The 23,594-nt window shown below is 43.0% G+C and overlaps 1 protein-coding gene across 2 annotated transcripts in view; it reads left to right on the forward strand.

Annotated features, from left to right (window-relative positions):
• Nucleotides 1–23,594, forward strand: part of CACNA2D3 (calcium voltage-gated channel auxiliary subunit alpha2delta 3) — a 2,455,990-nt gene that overhangs the window by 1,513,315 nt on the left and 919,081 nt on the right. For both annotated transcript variants that reach the window (XM_069206447.1, XM_069206449.1), the window contains exon 14: nucleotides 2,170–2,187. In XM_069206447.1, coding sequence (XP_069062548.1) covers nucleotides 2,170–2,187 — 18 coding nt within the window. The remainder of the gene's footprint in view (nucleotides 1–2,169; nucleotides 2,188–23,594) is intronic.

Raw genomic sequence — 23,594 nt, forward strand, 5'->3', positions numbered from 1 at the left:
GCCAAAAACTAACATTCCCTAGGAGCGGCGTTAGAGTGGTGCAATGAAGGAGAAATAATTGTGTTTCTTCTCGTTTTCTGCTCTTTCTATGTGTGCTGCCTTCTGCAGCATTCTGCAGCACACATAGAAGAAGAAAATCACCATTAATCATAGTTTGTGTCCAGAAAGGTGTTTCATCGTGCACATAAACAATCACCCCTGCATCAGAGGCATCCTTGCAGCATGGTGCAAAGGAGCCTGCTTTGGCCCTAGGCAGCTAATTAAGTGATGGCACAGGGGTAAATACAGGCATGCGCTGTATTCTTGAAAATACGGTGCATTCCTGCATTTTGGAATTGGCACAGCTAGGCGCAGCAATATTGCTTGCGGCACCGCCCTGCGCCATTTCCTAATAAATGAGGCCCCTAGTGTATGTCAATGAAATTGACAATCTAATTGCATATCACTACATATGTTTTATTTTTTAATGTGCATCATGTTGACATAATGGGACATTCATTTGTTCTTTAACTTAATAATATCAATAATTCTATTTGGTTTAAGCATTATCTGATACAATGTAAATGTCTTGATTGTTTCATAAATGGAAATAGTGACCAGAGTTTTGAGGTTTACCACCTTTGTGTAAAAAAACTATGCCCAACAGGTATATGCACATAATTGTTTCCTTTCTTTGTCCATCACCACTTCCGTCAGAAAATGCTAGTTTCATCAACATGCACAACTGTTAAATATGAAACCCAAAATCTATTGCAATCTCTCTTGGGGATAAAACACTGTTAAGTAGTGTTCTTGACGTCTACACCAATACATTCTTACACAATTACATTGCAAATGATAAAACAAGATTATTCTTTAACAGTCTATGTACACAACTAACCGATGTCTGTACCCTCCTCGATAATCTGCTGTATTCAAAGTGCAGCTCTTTCATAATATAATGTTCTTGTGTACCTGGTCGTTATTGCTTGTTATGGTTCTACTCAACCTGTTTGTTGATTTGTGTACTTTGATTACATCAGTGATTTAAACTTTTTAGTAATAGTTATCAAATGCCTTGACATATGTCACTGTCATTCAGATGAGAAGATTGTGTAGGAACCATCATGATAGAGGAGCCTTGATCAAACTTGAGAAATATATATTTTTCAGAACTTTAAAATATTTAAAACATCTTGAGTGCTCTTATGAATATCTTATAAGGCAATATCACATAGAAAATAACATAAAATATGTGAGGTGGGAATAGGTAAGAATGCATATACGAGGTGTATCCAACTTAAGATGTGAAGGACCAGATCTATGCCAGATTTCCATGATCCTCTTATCAGACATTTATTTATTTATATATAATTGATATATAATTGCTCTAAATAGAACTAATTTGTTAATCTGAGAATTTAGCATAAAACTAACCCTCCTAGACTAGACCTTTTATAGGCATTCAATCATGTCAGACATAATGTAATCACTTCTCTGGAGTGTTCATTATAGATTCAAGAGGATGGTATTATATTATTTTTTTTAGAAAATCAGCATAGAAGACGTACATGAAAATTATTTATGTTTTTGGTGGTTGCCATGAAAATCCACTTTAGATGTGTTTCAGCCCCAAATTACACAAAGCAGTTTTTTGACCGTATGATAGGACTACATTACTTGTGCCTGCCTGTATAGTTTTAGAACTGCATATAATACAAGAATGGGTGCTAAAGGGCTTTGGAATAACTGAACATTTTTGTTGACTCTTTATATTTACTTTGTGTGTGATCATTGCATACACAGGCAGTTGGAAGTGTATAATTAGTGAATATTTTCGTCCACCCTTAAGATTTAGTTTGAGTGCATCCATTGCATAACAGGTAGTTGCAGGTATATAATTAGTGATTAGTTTTGCTGGAAAATTTCTTTGACAATGGAGAGACAGTAAAGATGCATTGTTATGAAAAAGAACATCTGTCCCTATATTGTGTTCATCCCATTATGTTGACAGCTTTGGTTGTCATACAGTCTTGTACTCTGCTATCCATAAATGTATGAGATAGGAGTTCAAATAAATATAATATAATGAATCAAAACACATAAAATAGGCTTCACATTTAACTTATTTTTTAAATATCATTATATTAATTTAATTTTCCTTTCTGTTTTTTTTTGTTTTTGTTTCAGCTCCCTCAGGCTCAAAAGGTAAACACTTTTCAATGAACTATTACTCATTCCAAAACAATCAAGGTTGATGCATTCATGCTTGTGTGCAATGTTATTAATTTTATACAGTGGTAGGACATGAAATAGTCCATCACTTGACTTTTCTAGTTCAACTCAGTGAAAGCGCCAACTAGTATCATTGCCAGTTTTTCTAAGTCATTTGGAGATAATGTGAATTGTTCCATTATTTGAAATGTATAAACAGCTATATCCAATACTCAGTCCAATGATTTCTCATTCTCAATGAATTGGCAATACCATCCATGCAATTAGCTCCTTTATACTGTAGTATCCAACACACACAAACATATATTTATATACCCAACACACACACACACAAACATATATAGATATGTGTGTTAAAAAACCTCATCTGAAAATTTTCAATCACATCATAGTGTGCTAGATACCTATGGCTTTGCAGTGTGACATATGCAGAGATTATCTTTCTGCATGTCTGCTTAACAATTGATGCAACATATTATTTTACAATAATTACTTTTTTATGCTGCGTCACAGTAGGTCTGTCTACAATTCTCCAAGCATAGCGTCTGCCAAGAGTCCTGTTGCACCATATCTACATATAACACTCTCATAAATTATTGAAACACTGGATATATCATGCACCTAAATTGAAAAATGTTTCAAGGTTTTCTAACTTTTCAATGTTTGCTGAAGAGTTTGTGGACTTATTTTTGCTCAATAATATATACACGGTATGGTCTTCAAAATCTATGTACTGTGCAGTGGCTCATAAACATAATACTGGATAAGGCTAATGTTGCTTTGGATCTAACATTTGTGACCTATTATTAAGAACTCTGTTAATGAACTGCTCATTGTGGTCCATATATGTCTCAGTTGTGTTTTGATATGAGTGGTGTGTTGTTAATCGTATTACTATTTATATGTTGTTGAAAGCAATTTGTTGTGCAGAATAGTATTGTTTCTGTCAATGTTTTAAAATAATTTTATGCTGCCTTAAATACATTAATATTGTTTTCAATACAAACAGGTTACATTACTATGAGGTGGGGCCTTCATTCCATTAATATAATTTACTATCACACTCCTTTAAGCATCATTCGTTGAAAGGGGCCAAATAAGTGCATCACAAATACGTTTTCTCTACTAAAACATTCAAACATTTTGTGAAAAAGATAGCAATGAACAATTTAAAATGATAGAGTTTTTTATTAATCTACAGTACAGTACATACAGTGACTGATCCACAAGACATTTCTAAAGTTATTCTTGTATTATGGAGTGAAATGCATTCTGTACCCATCCTAGAGTCAGGTAAACCTTATTAAAGTACATTTGCTAATTGTGCTACTAATGAATTATAAAAATGTACTAAATGGGCACACAATAAATGCATCCCATACCAATCACATACCATATCACTCACAATGTAGTTAAAATATCATGCCATAGCCACTTGTCACCCCTGAACACATGCTTTTCAGTTTCCAAAATTGTATTAGCTATGGACCTGGTAATGTGAGGTTATGTACAACACGATAAAGTGAGAATAAACTCATTCTTTCTCTTACATATATAATGTGTTGTGTTTGTATTATTTCAGAAACAACACTGTATGAAAACACATAGGGGGTGATTCCGAGACTGGCGGGCGGCGGAGGCCGCCCGCCAGTCTACCCCCGACAAAATACCGCTCCGCGGTCGCAAGACCGCCGAGGGTATTTTGAGATTTGCCCTGGGCTGGCGGGCAGCCGCCAAAAGGCCGCCCGCCAGCCCAGGGCAAATCTACCTTCCCACGAGGACGCCGGCTCCAAATGGAGCCGGCGTAGTGGGAAGGTGCGACGGGTGCTGTTGCACCCGTCGCGTATTTCAGTGTCTGCTTTGCAGACACTGAAATACTTTGTGGGGCCCTCTTACGGGGGCCCCTGCAGTGCCCATGCCATTGGCATGGGCACTGCAGGGGCCCCCAGGGGCCCCGCGGCACCCCCTACCGCCATCCTGTTCCTGGCGGGTGGCGGTAGGGGGTGTCAGAATCCCCATGGCTGCGGAGCGCGATCCGCAGCCATGGAGGATTCTCCCGAGCAGCGGAAAGTCGGCGGGAGACCGCCGACTTTCCGTTTCTGACCGCGGCTGAACCGCCGCGGTCAGAATGCTCGAGGGAGCACCGCCAGCCTGTTGGCGGTGCTCCCGTGGTCGGTGACCCTGGCGGTCACCGGTCACCGGCCGCCAGGGTCAGAATGACCCCCATAGTTCATATGAATGCTCCATAAATAATATTATCATTCGTTCCAGGGAATTATGTATTTTTCCCCAATAGTGTTCTTAAAATGAATCTCAACATTGGAATTTAAACAAGTGATAAGAGATAATGAGCCTGATTTTGTGTTTGGCGGACGGGACACTCCGTCACATTAGTGACACATATCTTGTCCACTGTGTTACAAGTGCTATAGGATATAGTGCACTTGGTATACCTCAGTCAGGATATCCATCAAGTGTGTGACAGAGTATCCCATCCACCAAACTCTAAACCAGGCCCAGTGTTTCTCACATGTTAGATCTCTGGGAAAATTACAATTCACATGGCCTATTAACATACGTGCATTGTGTCATCATAACCTGTTATTAACATTACAGAAACAAACCCCGTGGTTACAAGTTACTGACATAGCATTCATGCATATATATTTTCAATAAGCTTCTGCTCGTTCAATTTTAATAATATCCTGACGTTCTCAAGTGTGCGCATTCTGAAAGCTAGAATATCATCTGTGACATTCAGTTATTTATACCTAAATTCAATCTTCTGGACATAAAAACATGTGTACCATTTTATTTAGTGTCAACTAGGTCTTTTGATTTTCTTTTATCACATATTTGTCCTTTTTTAGTTTTTTTTTGGCAAATATTTTAGGATGATACTTTTCATGATTCTGAAATAGGCCTAGAAATGTCAAATGAACCTTGAAATCAAATGTATCTTTAATATTGGCATGTTTTAGACATGTTCACTTGCCCAATGTGATGTTAGAGTTCTTATCATGGAACTGTATGGAAATACAAGTGTGCTTTAAAATGCTTTGGAGCAAATCGTTTCGGTGTCAAGCTCCACATCAGTAGAGTTTCTATTTGCATTATATTAGACAATTGTCTTTTTAGGATACCATAAATCAAACTGTGGAATGCTAAATTTGGAATCTCAAATACTTCACTTGAAACCTGGGAACAGTAGCAAAATGGAATAAAACATCTTTCCATCCTAAAGCATGGTGCTGCATCAGGTAGTCAAATAACAAAACAATCGTCTCCTTTGTGACGTGCATTACATTGTTGAGGGTGTAGGTATAACTTCAATGATTAATATATACACGTATCAATAGAATTATGATAGTTTTATAATTAAAGAGCAAAAATTAATGTATATGTTTTACTATAAAAATTAGTTGGCAATGTACAACTGAACTAATGTTTACAAATCAAATCAGTCACTTTTCGAGAAGCATGGAAATGGATGTAATAATTTTATCAACAAAAGGAAAGAGAAGTTTTTATAGGGTTTTACCAGTGACCAAGGGACATTAGAAATGTCATTGAAAACACATGTTGTATTTAAAACAAATATCACCAGTCAGGCACAGGCCATGGAACTGACTAAATTTCCTGACATAAATTTAATACAAATTGTTACCCCCTTGACATAATGAAGATCCTGAAATCCACAAGACACAAAATGGCTTCAGAGATCACATAGTGCTTCTGAGCTCATGGGGGTTTTAGTCCACTGCAGGGAGGAGCTGTTTTCATTGTTGCTGCTCAGCAGGGCATACTATAAAGAGATTGTATAATATTCAAAATGTGTTAGTAGTAATCATTACATTTAACTTTTGGCTACCAGTGTTTCAACACATAGAGTTATACATTTAAAAAGGTGTAATGATGGTTATATTCAGTTCTGCAGTGATAACATATTTTCAGAATCGTCCTAACAATAACAAAATACACCAATAGTACTTATGCCATGTGTACTTGAGTGTGTTTGATGCAGTATGTTCTTCTGAATATATTTCTGAGATCCATACATGATAGTTATCTGTGAAAACAAAACAGCCATAATGTAAACTTTGGGGTATATTTATGAGAAGCTTGCACAACAGTTGCATCATTTTTAGTGGTGTAGGAGAAGGGCAAATGTATTAGCAATATCTAAGAGGCCACGCACAAACCACTTTGCGTGGCTTTGAATGGCCTCATAGATGTGAAGTAAGGCAAGGCAATGCCAGTTGCTAGGTTGACTTACTCTGCACCAGGGAGGCTTTCCATGGGCGTGTGTGACAGGCTGTAAACCTGGGGATGCACCAACACCTACGCCTCCCCAGGGCAGGTGTAACAAGGAGAAATATTTTTATTTCTCCTTGTTTTTTCCTCTTTCCATGGGTGCTGAGGAAAACACCTCTGCGGATTGGTTCGGTGCAAGAAGTTGACCCTTCTTGCACTAAAACAATCCTGCAGACAACACAGCCACCCTTGCACCATGGTGCAACAGTGCCTGAGTTGGCGCTAGGCCACCTAAATGGTGCCAGCAAAGGGGGAAAGGAGAAGAATGCACTTTATTGCATAATTACAGTGCATTCCTGCCCTTTCACTTTGGCATAGGGCAGAGCAGCAAGGTGACTTGAAGCGCTGCCCTACGTCAAATCCCGTAAATTTGGCCCTTTGTCTCAATGAATTTAGCATCATGCTGTTGCGTTGGATTATAAATAAGGGCCCCAATTTTAATTTTTTACAGATTTTTACACATGAACACGGAAAACAACAGGTTATTCTGTTTGATTTATTTTTGAAAATAGAAAATTGGACAAAATTGGCATCCATGTGACTCTCATTGATGTAAATCATAAAAGCCAGACGAATCAATGTGCAGATTGATTACTTGGGGGACATTTAAAAATGACCAGATTACCAAATGAAGCTAAAGCAGCTATAAAAGTGTAAAATGTTCAATTTGCAGACTCTTTGCAGTTCTAAAACCCTATGGGCATACGACTTTCTGTGCCCATTTGGTTAAATAAATGTGGAAACATACCTGCTGAAACTCCGTTTTTCCAGAAAACAAAAATAAATATGCATAAATGTAGATATGCAAAAATGACATATGGATAAGTTCTGTCGGGAATGTGAAAACATACCATAAAACTGGGTGATATAATACATACCCACAACAACCCTTAATGTAAATGATGGCTCCATTTTCTAAATGTGACAGTATACAATGTAGACTTATAGCATATACCGAGGATTCTAGTCTTATTTATTTGATTCACTGGAGAATAGTTTAAAAGCTTGTGCTATAGACAAAGCAGAAGGCGAATATTCACAACTTCTGCAAAGGCATTTAAAGAAATAACACCTTTAATCGTCCGTTTTGACCTCGAAATCCGTGATTTCCATCCGCGCTAAATCACGTGGCGCTCCGAAAGCCCCACAGGCCCGCTGAGTAATTCCATTAACCAATCCACCAGAGGGCCTTCGCCACTCGTAGCATTAGCTTTACTTGCCCCTTTAAATGAACACAGCGGGGCTCGCGCTCTGCGATTCTTTTCCTGCTGGGATGTTTACTGGTGCTTAACATTCGCGGGGAAGCATGGATACATGGGGTTATAGATTTACGACAACTCCAAAGAACTTTATCTACGGTATTTGAAAAATCGAGTGGGCTTTCATAACTACCGACACACTGTTTCCTGTTTTGTCTTCACTGGATTTTTGTTTCATTTAAATATAAAAAGTGTCTCTTATAGAAGTGTGTTTCCATGCATCTTAAGATCCGCATCACGTCGCCCCTCGCTATTGTTCTTCGCTTGACTAACTAAACGGGGCGTGCTACTCTTAGTTGGATGCTTTCACATTCTAACACCTGAAGCTAATGGATCATACCTTGTGCACGTCGACGTTTTGTATTAACTGTCACTGAGCCCTTCTGCAGATAATTAATGGAGCTCGACTATGTTCTTGGACAGGAGAGCAAGCAAAAAATGTCCTATAAAAGTGCACATAATGTTTTCATTGCTGTTATTTTTCGGTAGTAGCTTGGACTCCATCTTTTTTCTTTCTTTCTTGCTTTCTTTCTCTTTTGTACTTTCCTTTCCTTTTTCCTTTGTTTCTTTCCCTCTTTCTCTTTTCCAAATTTTATTCCCGTTTTTTCCACCCTTTTCTGTTTTTCACCCTGCTTCTTTCTCCACTTCCTATGTATCCATTTTGTTCGCGTACTCTCTCTTTTATTCTAACCTACTTCCTGCTCTCTCACGCTTTCTCTGTCCCTCAGTTTTCTCTATTATCTTTTTCCATCTCTTGGGCTCTCTTCTCTTGCTCTTTCATACTCTAAAATATATTATATATACTCAAATGAATCTCTGTGCCGACTTTGAAATGGACACAATATTCAGATGCTCTACTGTGATAGGTTACTGGGAAATGCGTGAAGCTGACATCTTTTCCAACATGACAAAAGGGATCTGATGAAGCATTTTTTATTTAAATGCACGTGCATACTATACCGTACTTTTTTTATCATGTTATACATTTGTAATATAGTGTGCAGAAAGTGTTCTAGTTACCCACTTAAAACAAGTAACATGCACTGAAAGACGGCGGTGCTTTTGGAAATGGTTCTTAGAGAAAACGTGCATGGAATTTCGGATATTCTCTGACAGCTTACGCAGCATGGAGCACTGCTCCTACCGCTGCAAAATACACACCAGACATGCAGGGTTTCAAAGAAATGATAGCGTGAATATGTCACAACATACAACCGAATGGGTAATCTGATGTCCTCCGTAGGGTAGTTCTGTATTAAAGGAGAACAAATTTGCTTACTATAAATACAGAAAAACCAGAGCACTCAATTCAACTCGATATTCCTAACGAAATATTTCTGATTTGTTTGGGATACCCTTTACATTAAGACTAAAGTGGGTGAGTTATAAACCTAAGTATACTCTGCAATAGTAAATTCATTGACGTTTCATTAACAATAAAAATAAGTTTAATGTAAGAGACTAGGATTCTTTAATTCAAAATGTGGAGCATAATGATATAAAACATGATTTTGAAGATAATGAACTAGTTTTATGTAATAATTTCTGCATCTGCACTAGTGCGAAAGAAAAAAGAGGTTAATTTCGTGTAGCTGAAAATTAGAAATGGAATTTGTGCATGAGTAATTTCTGCTTCAGGTTTGCATGCAACATAAGGAATCAGCAAGGCTCCCTTGACCTAAAATGTGTGTTGAGGGCTGAGCAGTGCTATGATGTGGGCGTGTGGCATGCACAAATTCCCCTTCATCACTCAGTCGTAGATATATACGGTAAGATTTGTGGTAGACCTGTTTGACTCAGGCTGGTTTAATGAACAAATGTTGAATGCTGGCAAAGGACAATGTCTTCTAACAAAAATGTAGGTATCTTTACTCCACTGCTTATCAAATGCACCAGAGTTGGGAACATAGATACAATCTACCCCTATGTTTAGCTTCTACATGGAAATGAAGCTACATAAGTGAAAGTGTAAGAACTTGCTGACATCCCCATGTCCCTGTCCCTGTAGGCCATATGGCTCATAGGGACCATGCCAACCATGGAGGTGGCCTGTACTCACAGCTACAGCCAGAGAGAGGGGCTAGCCCATAGTACAAGCACATAAATTGCAGTGATCTCTTCTAACGCATCTCTCCCACTAGCCACAGGTCTTGTTTGTGAATGATGAAAATTCGGTAAGCAAAATTCATACAGGTAGTCTTTGTTCATCACAAATGTATGGCGCTGTGGTGCTGAATATAATCCTACATGATTGACTTAAAAAATAAGCATGTCATTATTCAGATTAATTCTTATCGTACATGCCTGTTATAAATGCATCATCATCAAGCAACTCTTAGAAACCGAGAATTAATACAGCGATATAAAAATTATTTTAGAACAACATTCACTTCTGATTTAGTTCCGATCTTCACCACATCAAGCATTTCATAATGATCTGTCTTTCAAGTGCCATTGAACAGTCTCACACTGACCTCAAGAAAACAAATATTTAGTAGAATGGCAACTGCCTGCTTTTTACCTCTTTGAGTGATGGTTTCAAGTATATTTTACTTCCTTATATTTATCCTATTCTTAAGGATTATCCTCCTGTTAGAAATATTTCTACAAGTCAATTCACATTCGAGCTTAGAACTCACGCCAAAAAGAGGTAAGTCACTGTCAAACAAATGTAACACAGGTACTTAGTGTGCATGTGCACATATGAAAGGCTACATACATTTAGAGATATTTTACAGGCATTTAGGGCCTTATTTATACTTTTTGGTGCAAAACTGCACTAAGGCAGTTTTGCCCCAAAAAGTTTTGCACCGGCTTGCACCATTTTTTAGCACCAGCTGGGCACCATATTTATGGAATGGTGCAAGCCGGTGCAAAGGGTAGGCTAGCTTAAAAAAAAAATTACGTTAGGCAGTTTTGAGTCAAAATAAATGATTCTGACCAGATTAGCATCATTTTTTTACGCTAAGGGGCGTATTTATACTCTGTTTGCAATGAATTAGCGTCATTTTTTTTTTTACTCTAATTCAGTGCAAAACTAACTCCATATTTATACTTTGGTGCTAGACCCGTGTAGCACCAAATTTATGGAGTTAAAGTCATTTTTTGGAAGTGGAAACCTACCTTGCCTTAATGAGATGCAAGGTAGGCGTTCCCGTGCAAAAAAATGACTCTATGGCCTTAACACCATATTTATACTCCCATGTAAAAATGGTGCAAAGGAGGGAGGAAGGGTCAAAAAATGGGGCAAAGCTTGCTTTGCCCCATTTTTTAAGACCTGGGTCAGGGCAGGTCTTAGGGGACCTGTGGCCCTATTTCCATGGTGGAACACCATGGAATAAGCCCAGAGGTGCCCTTCCTAGGCCCTAGGGGCACCCCCACCCACACTAGAGGGACTGCGAGGATGGGGGACCCCATCCCAGGTAAGTACAGGTAAGTGCATTTTATTTTTGAAAGTGCCATAGGGGGCCCTGAAATGGGCCCCCATATATGGCACCGGGTGCAATTGCCATGCCCAGGGGACCCCTGTCCTCTGTGCTGGCCACTGGGGTGGTGGGCATGACTCCTGCCTTTCCTAAGGCAGGAGTCATGTGGCATGGTAGGTTTAGCACCATAAAATGACGCTAATCTGGTTAGAGTCGTTTATTTTTACTCTAACCTGCCTAAAGCCATTTTTTGGTGCTAAACCCTCTTCTTCATTACTGCCAGCCCCACCCGACTAAAGTCATTTTTTTAAACTCTAGCCTACCCTTTGCACCGGCTTGCACCATTCCATAAATATGGTGCCCGGCTGGTGCACAGAAATGGTGCAAGCCGGTGCTCAACTTTTTGGTGCAAAACTGAGTTAGTGCAGTTTTGCAGCAAAAAGTATAAATAAGGGCCAATATTTTGTAAGTTTGCGCCACTTTTGTGTCATAAAATGACGTTAATGCAGTGCAAAAAAAGTTTAAATCAGGGCCTTGGTGCTAGATGGGTCTAGCACCAAAGTATAAATATGGAGTTAGTTTTGCACCGAATTAGAGTTAAAAAAAATGACACTAATTCGGTGCAAACAGAGTATAAATACGCCGCAGAGTATAAATATGCCCCTAAATATGGTGTTAAGGCCATAGAGTCATTTTTTGCACGGGAACGCCTACCTTGCATCTCATTAAGGCAAAGTAGGACTCCACTTTCAAAAAATGACTTTAACTCCATAAATTTGGTGCAAGAGGGGTCTAGCACCAAAGTATAAATATGGAGTTAGTTTTGCACTGAATTAGAGTAAAAAAAAATGACACTAATTTGGTGCAAACAGAGTATAAATATGCCCCTTAATTTCAGCTGTAATTTATACAGAAGCATGCGTGGTAAATGCCCAGCCCATTTTTTCAAGTATCCCTCATTTCGATACCCAATATGTCTTTATATCTATACGGACTTTACCTATGGTGCAACATTTTCCACCATAACATCTACTTTCATATTTAGCAGCCCCCCTTCCCAGAAATCTTAGGATTTGTCTCTGCAATCTAACTCTAAAGTTTGCCATACATTTGCCTTTTCTTGTTTCAATTGACACGTTCAGAGCTCTTACAGTCCCGTAAATGGATGCCTCAGAGGATTTAAGCTGGTTTCTGTTTTTCTTTCCTCACCATTAATTTATTACGGTCTTCGTGTCAGAGCCTGACCATGTACGACTGCAAATATTATTGACAATATTCTGCCTAGTGCCAGAAAAAGTATAAAAGGCAGTGGTTGCTAAGTCCCAAGAAGTACCAAGCTCTGTTGCACACCCATCAGTGAAGGTTGCCTGCCTCACATGATGAAAAGTGCTAACTGGATATCTGTGACTATTTTTCTGAGCAGAAAATGAGAGTTGGGTTGCATTTGTGATTCATTTGCAGCTGATAGCTGCTTTTGATACCGTGGATCATTGTTTGCTACTGTCATACCTCGAAATGACTGGGCTAACTGGGAATGCAAACATGTTAATGGTGTAGATGGGAAGAGTCAGATAGTCCACAACTACTCCTGTTTCTGGAAAACCACACCTCTACATAGTTGATTCAATTAAGCTATTTATCAACGCTCCTTTTCAACATGTATATAGGACCACAGTCAGAGATCACATGCGTTTGGAATTAAGGCATTTGGTAAACCTCAGATTGGATGAGATGAAGGCAGATGCTAAATATATAATATTTTAGATGAACTGGGAGTGTGGTGACTTTGTGGAAGACTAGCTTGTTGATGGACATGCTTTGTTATGACATTAACAGGGATTAACATGGAGACTAGGTTGATTGGATGAATGGGCCATTCTGCATATTAGTGTGAATGGCAGGCTACCCTGAAGCTCCCTCCAATGACATCAGCATTGGTCTAAAATGTGTGTTCTGGTTTGAATAGAACCATGCCCTGCACACCTAAGCACTGAAGGAAATAAAGTGTAGGAATCCTCACCTTAGGCAATGTAAAACATGTAACACGGTACTGAGATGATCTGAATGGTTATACCTTTATGGATCAACTACACTTTTTCCGTAATCACAGACCTACTGGCACCTTCCATTGCTTTGTTTCAGAGAATCCAGAAAAGGAAGGTGCAAGTATGGTATTGCTCCATTATTTCACTAAAAGCAGTGTACGAAGAATACAATTATTTGTTACATTCAAGATAATGAGAAAATGTTCTTGCAGAGACACAGTTTTAAAATTCATCAATGTAAACCATTAAAAAAAAATACAGTACAGGGAGAGAGGCCATTCACATTCACACATACGTGAAACTATTTAACTAATCACGATGCCTTCAGCAAGAAAATATGATTCTTTTTGGTTAGTTAATCAAAAATAAGTTTACTACTGACAAGGGCTTTGAGACAGAACAAGCTCAATTGCAGCCAAAATTCTAATGAATATGGGGCCCTGAAGCTTGGGTTTTGTAAGTGATATGACCCTTAAAATGAATAAAGCGTAAATGATGTATCTACATAAGGACTGGTGAAGTATTTTAAGCAAATATTCACATACATGCTTTATGCTGCAACGTTTACAAGTAGTGGATATGTCGCATTGATAATTCCAGACTATTAGTATAGTCTATGGCTCAGATTCAAGAGGGCCTAGTGCCTCCTTGTGCCACATTACCATATTTTTGTTTTAATTCTAATGTGGCCCAATGAGGCCAAAATAGCTGTGTCAGATTTACAAAGTGGTGCAATGCATGCATTTAGTCACTTTGTAACCCCTTCCACCACATTCTGCCTGTGCTAGGCATAATGTACGCAAGGGGGGTAAATAAAAATGGCGTAAAGAAATCAAAACGATTTCTTTGCTGCATTTGTCTTGCCTGCACATAGCAGGCATTAAAAGGATGCACATCATTATTTTTAATGGGCCTCAGTGTGCTTTGCAGGATTAGCATCAACATTTTTGACGCTAATTCTGCAAAGCACCAAACTACCTTCAAAAATGTTGAACCTACTTCTCTAACTATTGCCATGATGCCCCGTACATTAAAGATGAAGTGCACATGGTAGGGGAGCTCTAAGGGGCGCAAGAAAAGTGACGCTGCAGTGGATGCAGTGCCACTCTTCTTTAATCAGGCCCTATGTTTTTGTTCACCACAGCTGCCTCACTGTCTAGGGCAGGTAGGGACGTAAGGAAGAAAGCACATTCTCCCATGAATATCAACAAACAGTTAGAATTAACTTAACAAGATTATAAAAAATGAGACTGGAACTAAGTACAGTTCAGACTGTTTTTTTAAAACTGCATACGTCAGGAAGATTTTAGACACAAACGTCGCTCCGGCTCAATGAGATACATTCACGATTATGGAAGCCAGGGCCAGATATCAAAATTTTAGACACCACTGTGTCCATTTGACTCCATGAGTTCAAGAAGTCTAAAATTTGGAAGACGAGTTTTCATTTCATGTTAGTTTTGGAACAATGTACTACGTTCTCCAACATGCCCAAAACGCACAGAGATACATGATTGCCACTGATGTAATAAATTAAATATTAGCTTTGGGGCTCACAATTATTTATGAACATTCTTGTGTTTACTGCTTAAATGAGCGAGGGGATTGGCAATCGGACTAGACAATTGCAACAGGAAGCATATATAAAGTGCAACATCACATTTGAGTCTAAGCACCCTTCTAGATCCTTTGGAAATACTGAGAAGGAATGAAGCACTTGTCCAGTGCTATCGCTTTGAACACCAGACGATCTTACTTCATAGCATCATCAGACTCTTCAAAATAAGGCAATTCCAACATTATCTACACCTTTTTATCCATTTCATTTGAGCATTGATTAACAAAGATATTCACAATTCTAATATTGACTGCAAAGTAGCATAAATACTAAATTATCCGACTCACACCTTACAAAAGGTGCACTACCTAAACAATCATGTATTGCTTTTCATTAGAAAACGTGCAATAAAAGAAAATATATATGATTTGAAACTTAGTGGATGCAGACCTGGAGCTGAAGTAGACCACCTGTTTACTTTAAAAAATGGCTGAAAACTAATGCCATTTATTTGAAACAATATACTACCTCTTCTATTGCAGTATGCTGTTGTATCCAAAAACAACCAAAGGTTTTCTTCTGCCAGTGGGCAGTCTAACTAGCCAATGCAATGCACACTTCTAACTCTGTTTTGTCACATTTCATTTTGATTACTCTACCCCAATTTTATGGCCATATCACTAATTTCTTTACATTACTGCTGTATATGAACTGGCCAAAATGCACATAGATTCAGTGAATTTCCAAAAACAACGATAGATAAAAGTATGTGGCATCTTTAAGAATAATCAGAAGAATTGGCAGACTTTACCTCCAACTACAGGGATTGTCAGACTTTACCTCCAGCTACAGGGATGAGTAAGAGGATCCCTTAGCTGAATGACTACTTTCCAACTTACTAACAACAGAAACGGTTGGTGTATAAGGAGAAAGGCAGTCCACCTTTGTTGTGCTTCATAGGGGGACTTTCACAGATGTGGAAAAATCTCTATTTTGGATTTGTGTAGAAAGGAGTAGACTGGGGCATGGCGTGGAGCAATGCTGCTGTGCACCATTGTGAGGCTATTGCACTAGGGTTACCGTCAATATAACGAACAAGAGAATTGCACAGTCATGTTGCAATAAATACAGCTTCTTTCAAGTTACCATTCCTATCAAGCATATGCATTTAAATTGTGATCAATAATACAAGTTTTATCCATGTAAAGGCAGAAAATTATTAAGCCCTCATATAAGGAAATAGGATTTAGGGCTTTTCCTCTTTGCACAGATGCCTGCTGTATTCAGTAGTACTCGACTGTTAGAAATGGGGTTTTTGGTTGGCAGTTAGGTTGCCCTCTGTCCAAGCAAGAACCCTCACTCTAGTCAGGGTAAGTCACACACAATCCAAAATCAGCCTGTGCTCACCCTCCGGTAGCTTGGCACGAGCAGTCAGGCTTAACTTAGAAGGCAATGTGTAAAGCATTTGTGCAATAAATCATACAACACCATAGTATAACACCACAAAAATACACCACACAGGGTTTAGAAAAATATAGAATATTTATCTGGATAATTGTAGGTCAAAACGATCAAAGTTGCAATACGAATTTGTAAAGATATCACTGAAAAGTGATATTAAGAGTCTTTAAGTCTTTAAAAAGCAATAAAGTGTCTTTCAAGCACAGAGTACCTGGTTTCTGGTGGGAAATCTCCTCAGAGGGCCACAGGAGAAGAGATGCGTGGAAAAAGGGGTGTGTGCGTCGTTTTCCGCTCAGCACACACAGACTTGCGTCGTTCTTTTCCACGCGGGGAAGTCGGGCGTCGTTTTCCGGCGCGCAGACAGTCTCTTTTTGTGGATCGCGGGGATTACCAGATGTCCCGGGTCTGTGCGTGGATTCTCCTGCTTATTTTCCGGCTGTGCGTCGTTCTGCGGGGCTGCGCGTCGAAGTTTCGATCTCACGGTAGGCGTCGCGTCGATTTCTCCTTGGAAGTCGGGCGTCGTTTTCCTTGCGAGGCCGTGCGTCGAAATTTTGGTCTCACGGCAGGCGTCGCGTCGATTTCTCCTTGGAAGTCGGGCGGCGTTGTCCTTGCGAGGCCGTGCGTCAAAGTTTCGCACTTACGGTAGGCGTCGCGTCGATTTCTCCTTGGAAGTCGGGCGGCTTTGTCCTTGCGAGGTTGTGCGTCGAAGTCTCGATCGTCCCGAGGGCGTCGCGTTGATCAGCGTCGGTGTGCGGCGTTTTTCTCGCCGCGAAACAAGCTGTGCGTCGAAATTTTCGGCGCACGGAGCGTCCACGTGAAAGACAGAAGTCTTTTTGGTCCTGAGACTTCAAGGAACAGGAGGCAAGCTCTATCCAAGCCCATGGAGAGCACTTTCACAGCCAGACAAGAGTTCAGCAAGGCAGCAGGGCAACAGCAAGACAGCAGTCCTTTGGAGAAAGCAGACAGGTGAGTCCTTTGAGCAGCCAGGCAGTTCTTCTTGGCAGGATGTAGTTTCTGGTTCAGGTTTCTTCTCCAGCAAGTGTCTGATGAGGTAGGGCAGAGGCCCTGTTTTATACTAAGTTGTGCCTTTGAAGTGGGGGTGATTTCAAAGAGTCTCTAAGAAATGCACCAAGTTCCCTTTCAGCTCAATCCTGTCTGCCAGAGTCCCAGTAGGGGATGTGGCAGTCCTTTGTGTGAGGGCAGGCCCTCCACCCTCCCAGCCCAGGAAGACCCATTCAAAATGCAGATGTATGCAAGTGAGGCTGAGTACCCTGTGTTTGGGGTGTGTCTGAGTGAATGCACAAGGAGCTGTCAACTAAACCTAGCCAGACGTGGATTGAAGGGCACAACAAGATTTTAGTGCAAAGAAATGCTCACTTTCTAAAAGTGGCATTTCTAGAATAGTAATATTAAATCCGACTTCACCAGTCAGCAGGATTTTGTATTACCATTCTGGCCATACTAAATATGACCTTCCTGCTCCTTTCAGATCAGCAGCTGCCACTTCAACAGTGTATGAGGGCAGCCCCAATGTTAGCCTATGAAGGGAGCAGGCCTCACAGTAGTGTAAAAACGAATTTAGGAGTTTTACACTACCAGGACATATAACTACACAGGTACATGTCCTGCCTTTTACCTACACAGCACCCTGCTCCAGGGGTTACCTAGGGCACACATTAGGGATGACTTATATGTAGAAAAAAGGGGAGTTCTAGGCTTGGCAAGTACTTTTAAATGCCAAGTCGAAGTGGCAGTGAAACTGCACACACAGGCCTTGCAATGGCAGGCCTGAGACAAGGTTAAGGGGCTACTGAGGTGGGTGGCACAACCAGTGCTGCAGGCCCACTAGTAGCATTTAATCTACATGCCCCAGGCACATGTAGTGCACTCTACTAGGGACTTACAGGTAAATTAAATAGTCAATCATGGATAAACCAATCAATAGTACAATTTACACAGAGAGCATATGCACTTTAGCACTGGTTAGCAGTGGTAAAGTGCTCAGAGGTCAAAAGCCAACAACAGCAGGTCAGAAAAATTAGGAGGAAGGAGGCAAAAAGTTTGGGGATGTCCCTGTCAAAAAGCCAGGTCCAACATGACCCCCCACCAGCCTAAAGCCAGGGGAGAACAATCACTATCCTGATGTACTTCCCTGTTTGAGGCGACAGAACAAGGACCCAGGCCCACAACAGCAGGGGCATGCTCCAGTTCTTCGCCTTCCTGACTCCAATTGGATCCCTCTGTCCATACTCTCAGGGCCCACTAAGCCCATCCATGGGGAACCTTTCTCCTTTCCTGCGGATCCCATCTGTGCAGCACCTAACCTTACTTTGCTCACAGATGTATCCCAGGAGCAGGATAGTACCCCCATGACCAACATAGTGGTGTTGCCCACTCTACCCCTGGGGTGTGACACTTGTCCCCTCCCCAGGGATAACTCTGTCCACCCGGACAGCAAGCCACAGTGATTACTGACAGCTGCCAGGGATGAGAGCCAGGCCCCAGGCCTCTCAAAGCTCTCCAGCCACTGTGGCTGTGGAGAGTGGGGGGCGGTAGCCCCAGGTGCTGGGCACCCTTTAACCACTCTCCCTTCCACCAGGTCAGGGATGACAGCCTGAACCTGGTCCTCCCCTCTGGGGCTTTGTACCCTCCTTCCTGGAGCGGTACCCCCAGAGTCCAACATGGCCAGGGGGCTTACAGAAGTCGCCCTGTACCATTCCTCCACCAGTGCAGGGCTGTTAACCTGCCACTGGCCCTTCAACCTGGGGTCTGTACCTTCAGGTTGGACTAGGGCCCGGGGTGAGGCTTCCCTCCCCCTGCCCTCCCTTCTGGGGTCCAGCACCCTCCAACTAGGAGTGGCCTCCTCAGAAGACAACATGGTAGGGGCACTGTTATCAGTAGCCCCTCCCTCCAGGTCCGGGGGGACACCCTGAACCTGGTCTTCCAGCCCAGGGTCTGTACCCTCAGACTGGATCACCGCCTGGCAAACCAGGACTTCCTGGGAGGCACACCTACCCCCCACCAGGTCAGAGTTTAACCTCTGCACCTGCCCATTCAACTCAGAGTCACCACCCTGAAGTTGAACAATTGCCTGGCACGCCAGGACTTCCTGGAGGGCACACTGACCCTCCGCCAGGTCAGAGGTTAACCTCTGCACCTGACCATTCAACTCAGAGTCACCACCCTGAAGTTGAACAATTGCCTGGCACACCAGGACTTCCTGGAGGGCACACTGACCCTCCACCAGGTCAGAGTTTAACCTCTGCACCTGACCATTCAACTCAGAGTCATCACCCTGAAGTTGAACAGTTGCCTGGCGCACCAGGACTTTCTGGGAGGCACACCTACCTCCCACCAGGTCAGAGTTTAACCTCTGAGCCTGGTTCCCCAACCCAGGGTCACCACCCTGAGGTTGGGCAATTGCCTGGCACGCCAGGACTTTCTGGGGGGCACACCTACCCCCCACCAGGTCAGAGTTTAACCTCTGAACCTGGTCATCCAACCCAGAGTCAACACCCTGAGGTTGGACAATTGCCTGGCACAGCAGGGCTTCTTGGGAGGCACACCTACCTCCCACCAGGTCAGAGTTTAACCTCTGAACCTGGGTATCCAACCCAGAGTCAGCACTCTGAGGTTGAACAATTGCCTGGCACGCCGGGACTTTCTGGAGGGCGCACTGACCCTCCACCAGGTCAGAGTTTAACCTCTGAACTGGGCCATTCAACTCAGAGTTACCACCCTGAAGTAGAACAATCGCCTGGCACGCCAGGACTTCCTGGAGGGCACACTGACCCTCCACCAGGTCAGAGTTTAACCTCTGAACCTGGTTCTCCAACCTAGGGTCACCATCCTGAGGTTGGACAACTGCCTGGTACACCAGGGCTTTCTGGGGGGCACACCTACCCCCCACCAGGTCAGAGGTTAACCTCTGAACCTGGATATCCAACCCAGAGTCACCACCCTGAGGTTGAACCATTGCCTGGCAGGCCAGGACTTTCAGGGAGGCACACCTACCTCCCACCAGGTCAGAGTTTAACCTCTGAGCCTGGTTCTCCAACCCAGGGTCACCACCCTGAGGTTGAACCATTGCCTGGTATACCAGGACTTTCTGGGGGGCACACCTACCCCCCACCAGGTCAGAGTTTGACCTCTGAACCGGGTTAGCCAACCCAGAGTCACCACCCTGAGGTTGGGCAATTGCCTGGCACCCCAGGACTTTCTGGGAGGCACACCTACCTCCCACCAGGTCAGAGTTTAACCTCTGAACCTGGCCATCCAACCCAGAGTCGACACCCTGAGGTTGGACAACTGCCTGGCACGCCAGGACTTTCTGGGGGGCACACCTACCCCCCACCAGGTCAGAGTTTGACCTCTTCACCTGGTAAGCCAACCTAGAGTCACCACCCTGAGGTTGAGCCATTGCCTGGCATTCCAGGACTTTCTGGGGGGCACATCTACCCCCCACCAGGTCAAAGTTTAACCTCTGAACCCGGTTATCCAACCCAGAGTCACCACCCTGAGGTTGAATCCTTGCCTGGCATGCCAGGACTTCCTGGGGGGCACTCTCACCCCCCACAAGGGACACGCCGTCCCCAAGGGCCACACAAGAGTCTGGTTGGCGCAGGTCTCCCGACCTCTGCCCATCCGGCAGAGTCTGGGTTTCCCCCAAACCAGAAACGGTCTCACCTGGGTCATTCCTGGGGGGCTCTGCTCTCAGAGCTGACCCCTGACTTTCAAGATCCTCCACTGGGGTCTGCCACCCCCTCTCAACCCTATGTCTGGACTTCTGCACCCCCTCACTAGGAGTGGTACTGCCAGACACCAGAACTGTTGGGATGCTGTCTACAGTCATCCCCCCAAGTTCTTCTGCCACTGCGGGGCTTCCCTCAAAAGGTGGCCCTACGGTACAGGTTAGGCTCTGAGACCTACCTGGGACACTACAATCCTTTCCCACCTCACTTGGTCGGGAACCACCTAGACCACTCCCTTCAGGAGCACCCCCAAATGCCTCTTCAGACTCTCTGGTACTCACCCAAAAGTCTGCCTCCACTGTAAGTTCCCTGGGGTCAGAGAACTCACACTCCACCTGGTGTTGGCGTAGCTCTGGAAAATAAGGACCAGACATATGCTCTCCAGCAATTACATCACTCTGCCCTTCACATGTATTAACCACAGTACCCTTCACCCAACCACCTAGTAACTCAACCTTGGAAAAGCACTCTACTTCACCCTCCTGAGACTGGTGAGACAGTATCTGACTGTCCCTGACACTCAACCCAAACTCTTCTGGGATGTCTCTACACTCTATATCCAGGACGTCCACCAGGGGGGAACCCTTTTCTCTGTCACTCTCTGCTAGAGTCAGTAAAGTGTCCCTCCCCCCAGTAGGAATATGACTCCCTGTGCCAGTTCCCCAATCCTTCTCAGGGACCCTGTGCATAACGGGAACTACCTGATACCCTTGAACCGCCTGGGGTGTGTCAACTCTCTTCTTCAAGTTGGGTACCACATCTCTGGGCTTGTGCCCTTCTTCAGCAGTACTAGATGCAAGATTTTTGCTGCCACCATCTGAACTGGACTCAGCCCTTCCGGCCTCCAGTTTCAGCTCTTTACAGCTCAGCTCTTGAGCTGCAATCTTTTCTTCTTCCAGGGCTAAGAGACTTGCTGCCTCAGCCCTTTCAATAAACTCATCTAGCTCTTCCATCCACCGTGCTTGAGCCATGAGCCATTCTTTTTTCACTGGGTCTCTTTCCTCATCTGAGTCGTCCTCCTCCTCCTCTGAGGGGTACTTAGTCATTTGGTTTCTTGCTGCCTCTCTCTCTGCCCATCTGTCTTCCTCCCAGACTATGTAGGCACGTAGCATCTCTGCTTTAGTAGATCTCTTTGCTACAGGAAGGCCACATTCTCTGCAAAGCTTCCTTAGGTCAGCCTTAGTGAGGTGGTCAGTAGGCAAAAAGAATAAGTAGGTAAGCGATCCCATTCTGATAGGATCTTACCAGCAAAAACCAAAATCCAAAGTCCAAAATATCAATAGTATATCCAGGAGGACATCAGAGACCAAAAGTCAAAAAAGAGATAAAAAATCAAGTTGACCTTCAACTGTGGGTAGGTAGTGAAATACTTAGCTACTGTATGTCACTGCACAAACACAAGTCCTATCCTCACCGCTGATCACCAATGTTAGAAATGGGGTTTTTGGTTGGCAGTTAGGTTGCCCTCTGTCCAAGCAAGAACCCTCACTCTAGTCAGGGTAAGTCACACACAATCCAAAATCAGCCTGTGCTCACCCTCCGGTAGCTTGGCACGAGCAGTCAGGCTTAACTTAGAAGGCAATGTGTAAAGCATTTGTGCAATAAATCATACAACACCATAGTATAACACCACAAAAATACACCACACAGGGTTTAGAAAAATATAGAATATTTATCTGGATAATTGTAGGTCAAAACGATCAAAGTTGCAATACGAATTTGTAAAGATATCACTGAAAAGTGATATTAAGAGTCTTTAAGTCTTTAAAAAGCAATAAAGTGTCTTTCAAGCACAGAATACCTGGTTTCTGGTGGGAAATCTCCTCAGAGGGCCACAGGAGAAGAGATGCGTGGAAAAAGGGGTGTGTGCGTCGTTTTCCGCTCAGCACACACAGACTTGCGTCGCTCTTTTCCACGCGGGGAAGTCGGGCGTCGTTTTCCGGCGCGCAGACAGTCTCTTTTTGTGGATCGCGGGGATTACCAGATGTCCCGGGTCTGTGCGTGGATTCTCCTGCTTATTTTCCGGCTGTGCGTCGTTCTGCGGGGCTGCGCGTCGAAGTTTCGATCTCACGGTAGGCGTCGCGTCGATTTCTCCTTGGAAGTCGGGCGTAGTTTTCCTTGCGAGGCCGTGCGTCGAAATTTTGGTCTCACGGCAGGCGTCGCGTCGATTTCTCCTTGGAAGTCGGGCGGCGTTGTGCTTGCGAGGCCGTGCGTCAAAGTTTCGCACTTACGGTAGGCGTCGCGTCGATTTCTCCTTGGAAGTCGGGCGGCTTTGTCCTTGCGAGGTTGTGCGTCGAAGTCTCGATCGTCCCGAGGGCGTCGCGTTGATCAGCGTCGGTGTGCGGCGTTTTTCTCGCCGCGAAACAAGCTGTGCGTCGAAATTTTCGGCGCACGGAGCGTCCACGTGAAAGACAGAAGTCTTTTTGGTCCTGAGACTTCAAGGAACAGGAGGCAAGCTCTATCCAAGCCCTTGGAGAGCACTTTCACAGCCAGACAAGAGTTCAGCAAGGCAGCAGGGCAACAGCAAGACAGCAGTCCTTTGGAGAAAGCAGACAGGTGAGTCCTTT

The sequence above is a fragment of the Pleurodeles waltl genome, chromosome 9, assembly GCF_031143425.1.
Source record: "Pleurodeles waltl isolate 20211129_DDA chromosome 9, aPleWal1.hap1.20221129, whole genome shotgun sequence".
NCBI classification, from domain to species: Eukaryota; Metazoa; Chordata; class Amphibia; order Caudata; family Salamandridae; genus Pleurodeles; species Pleurodeles waltl.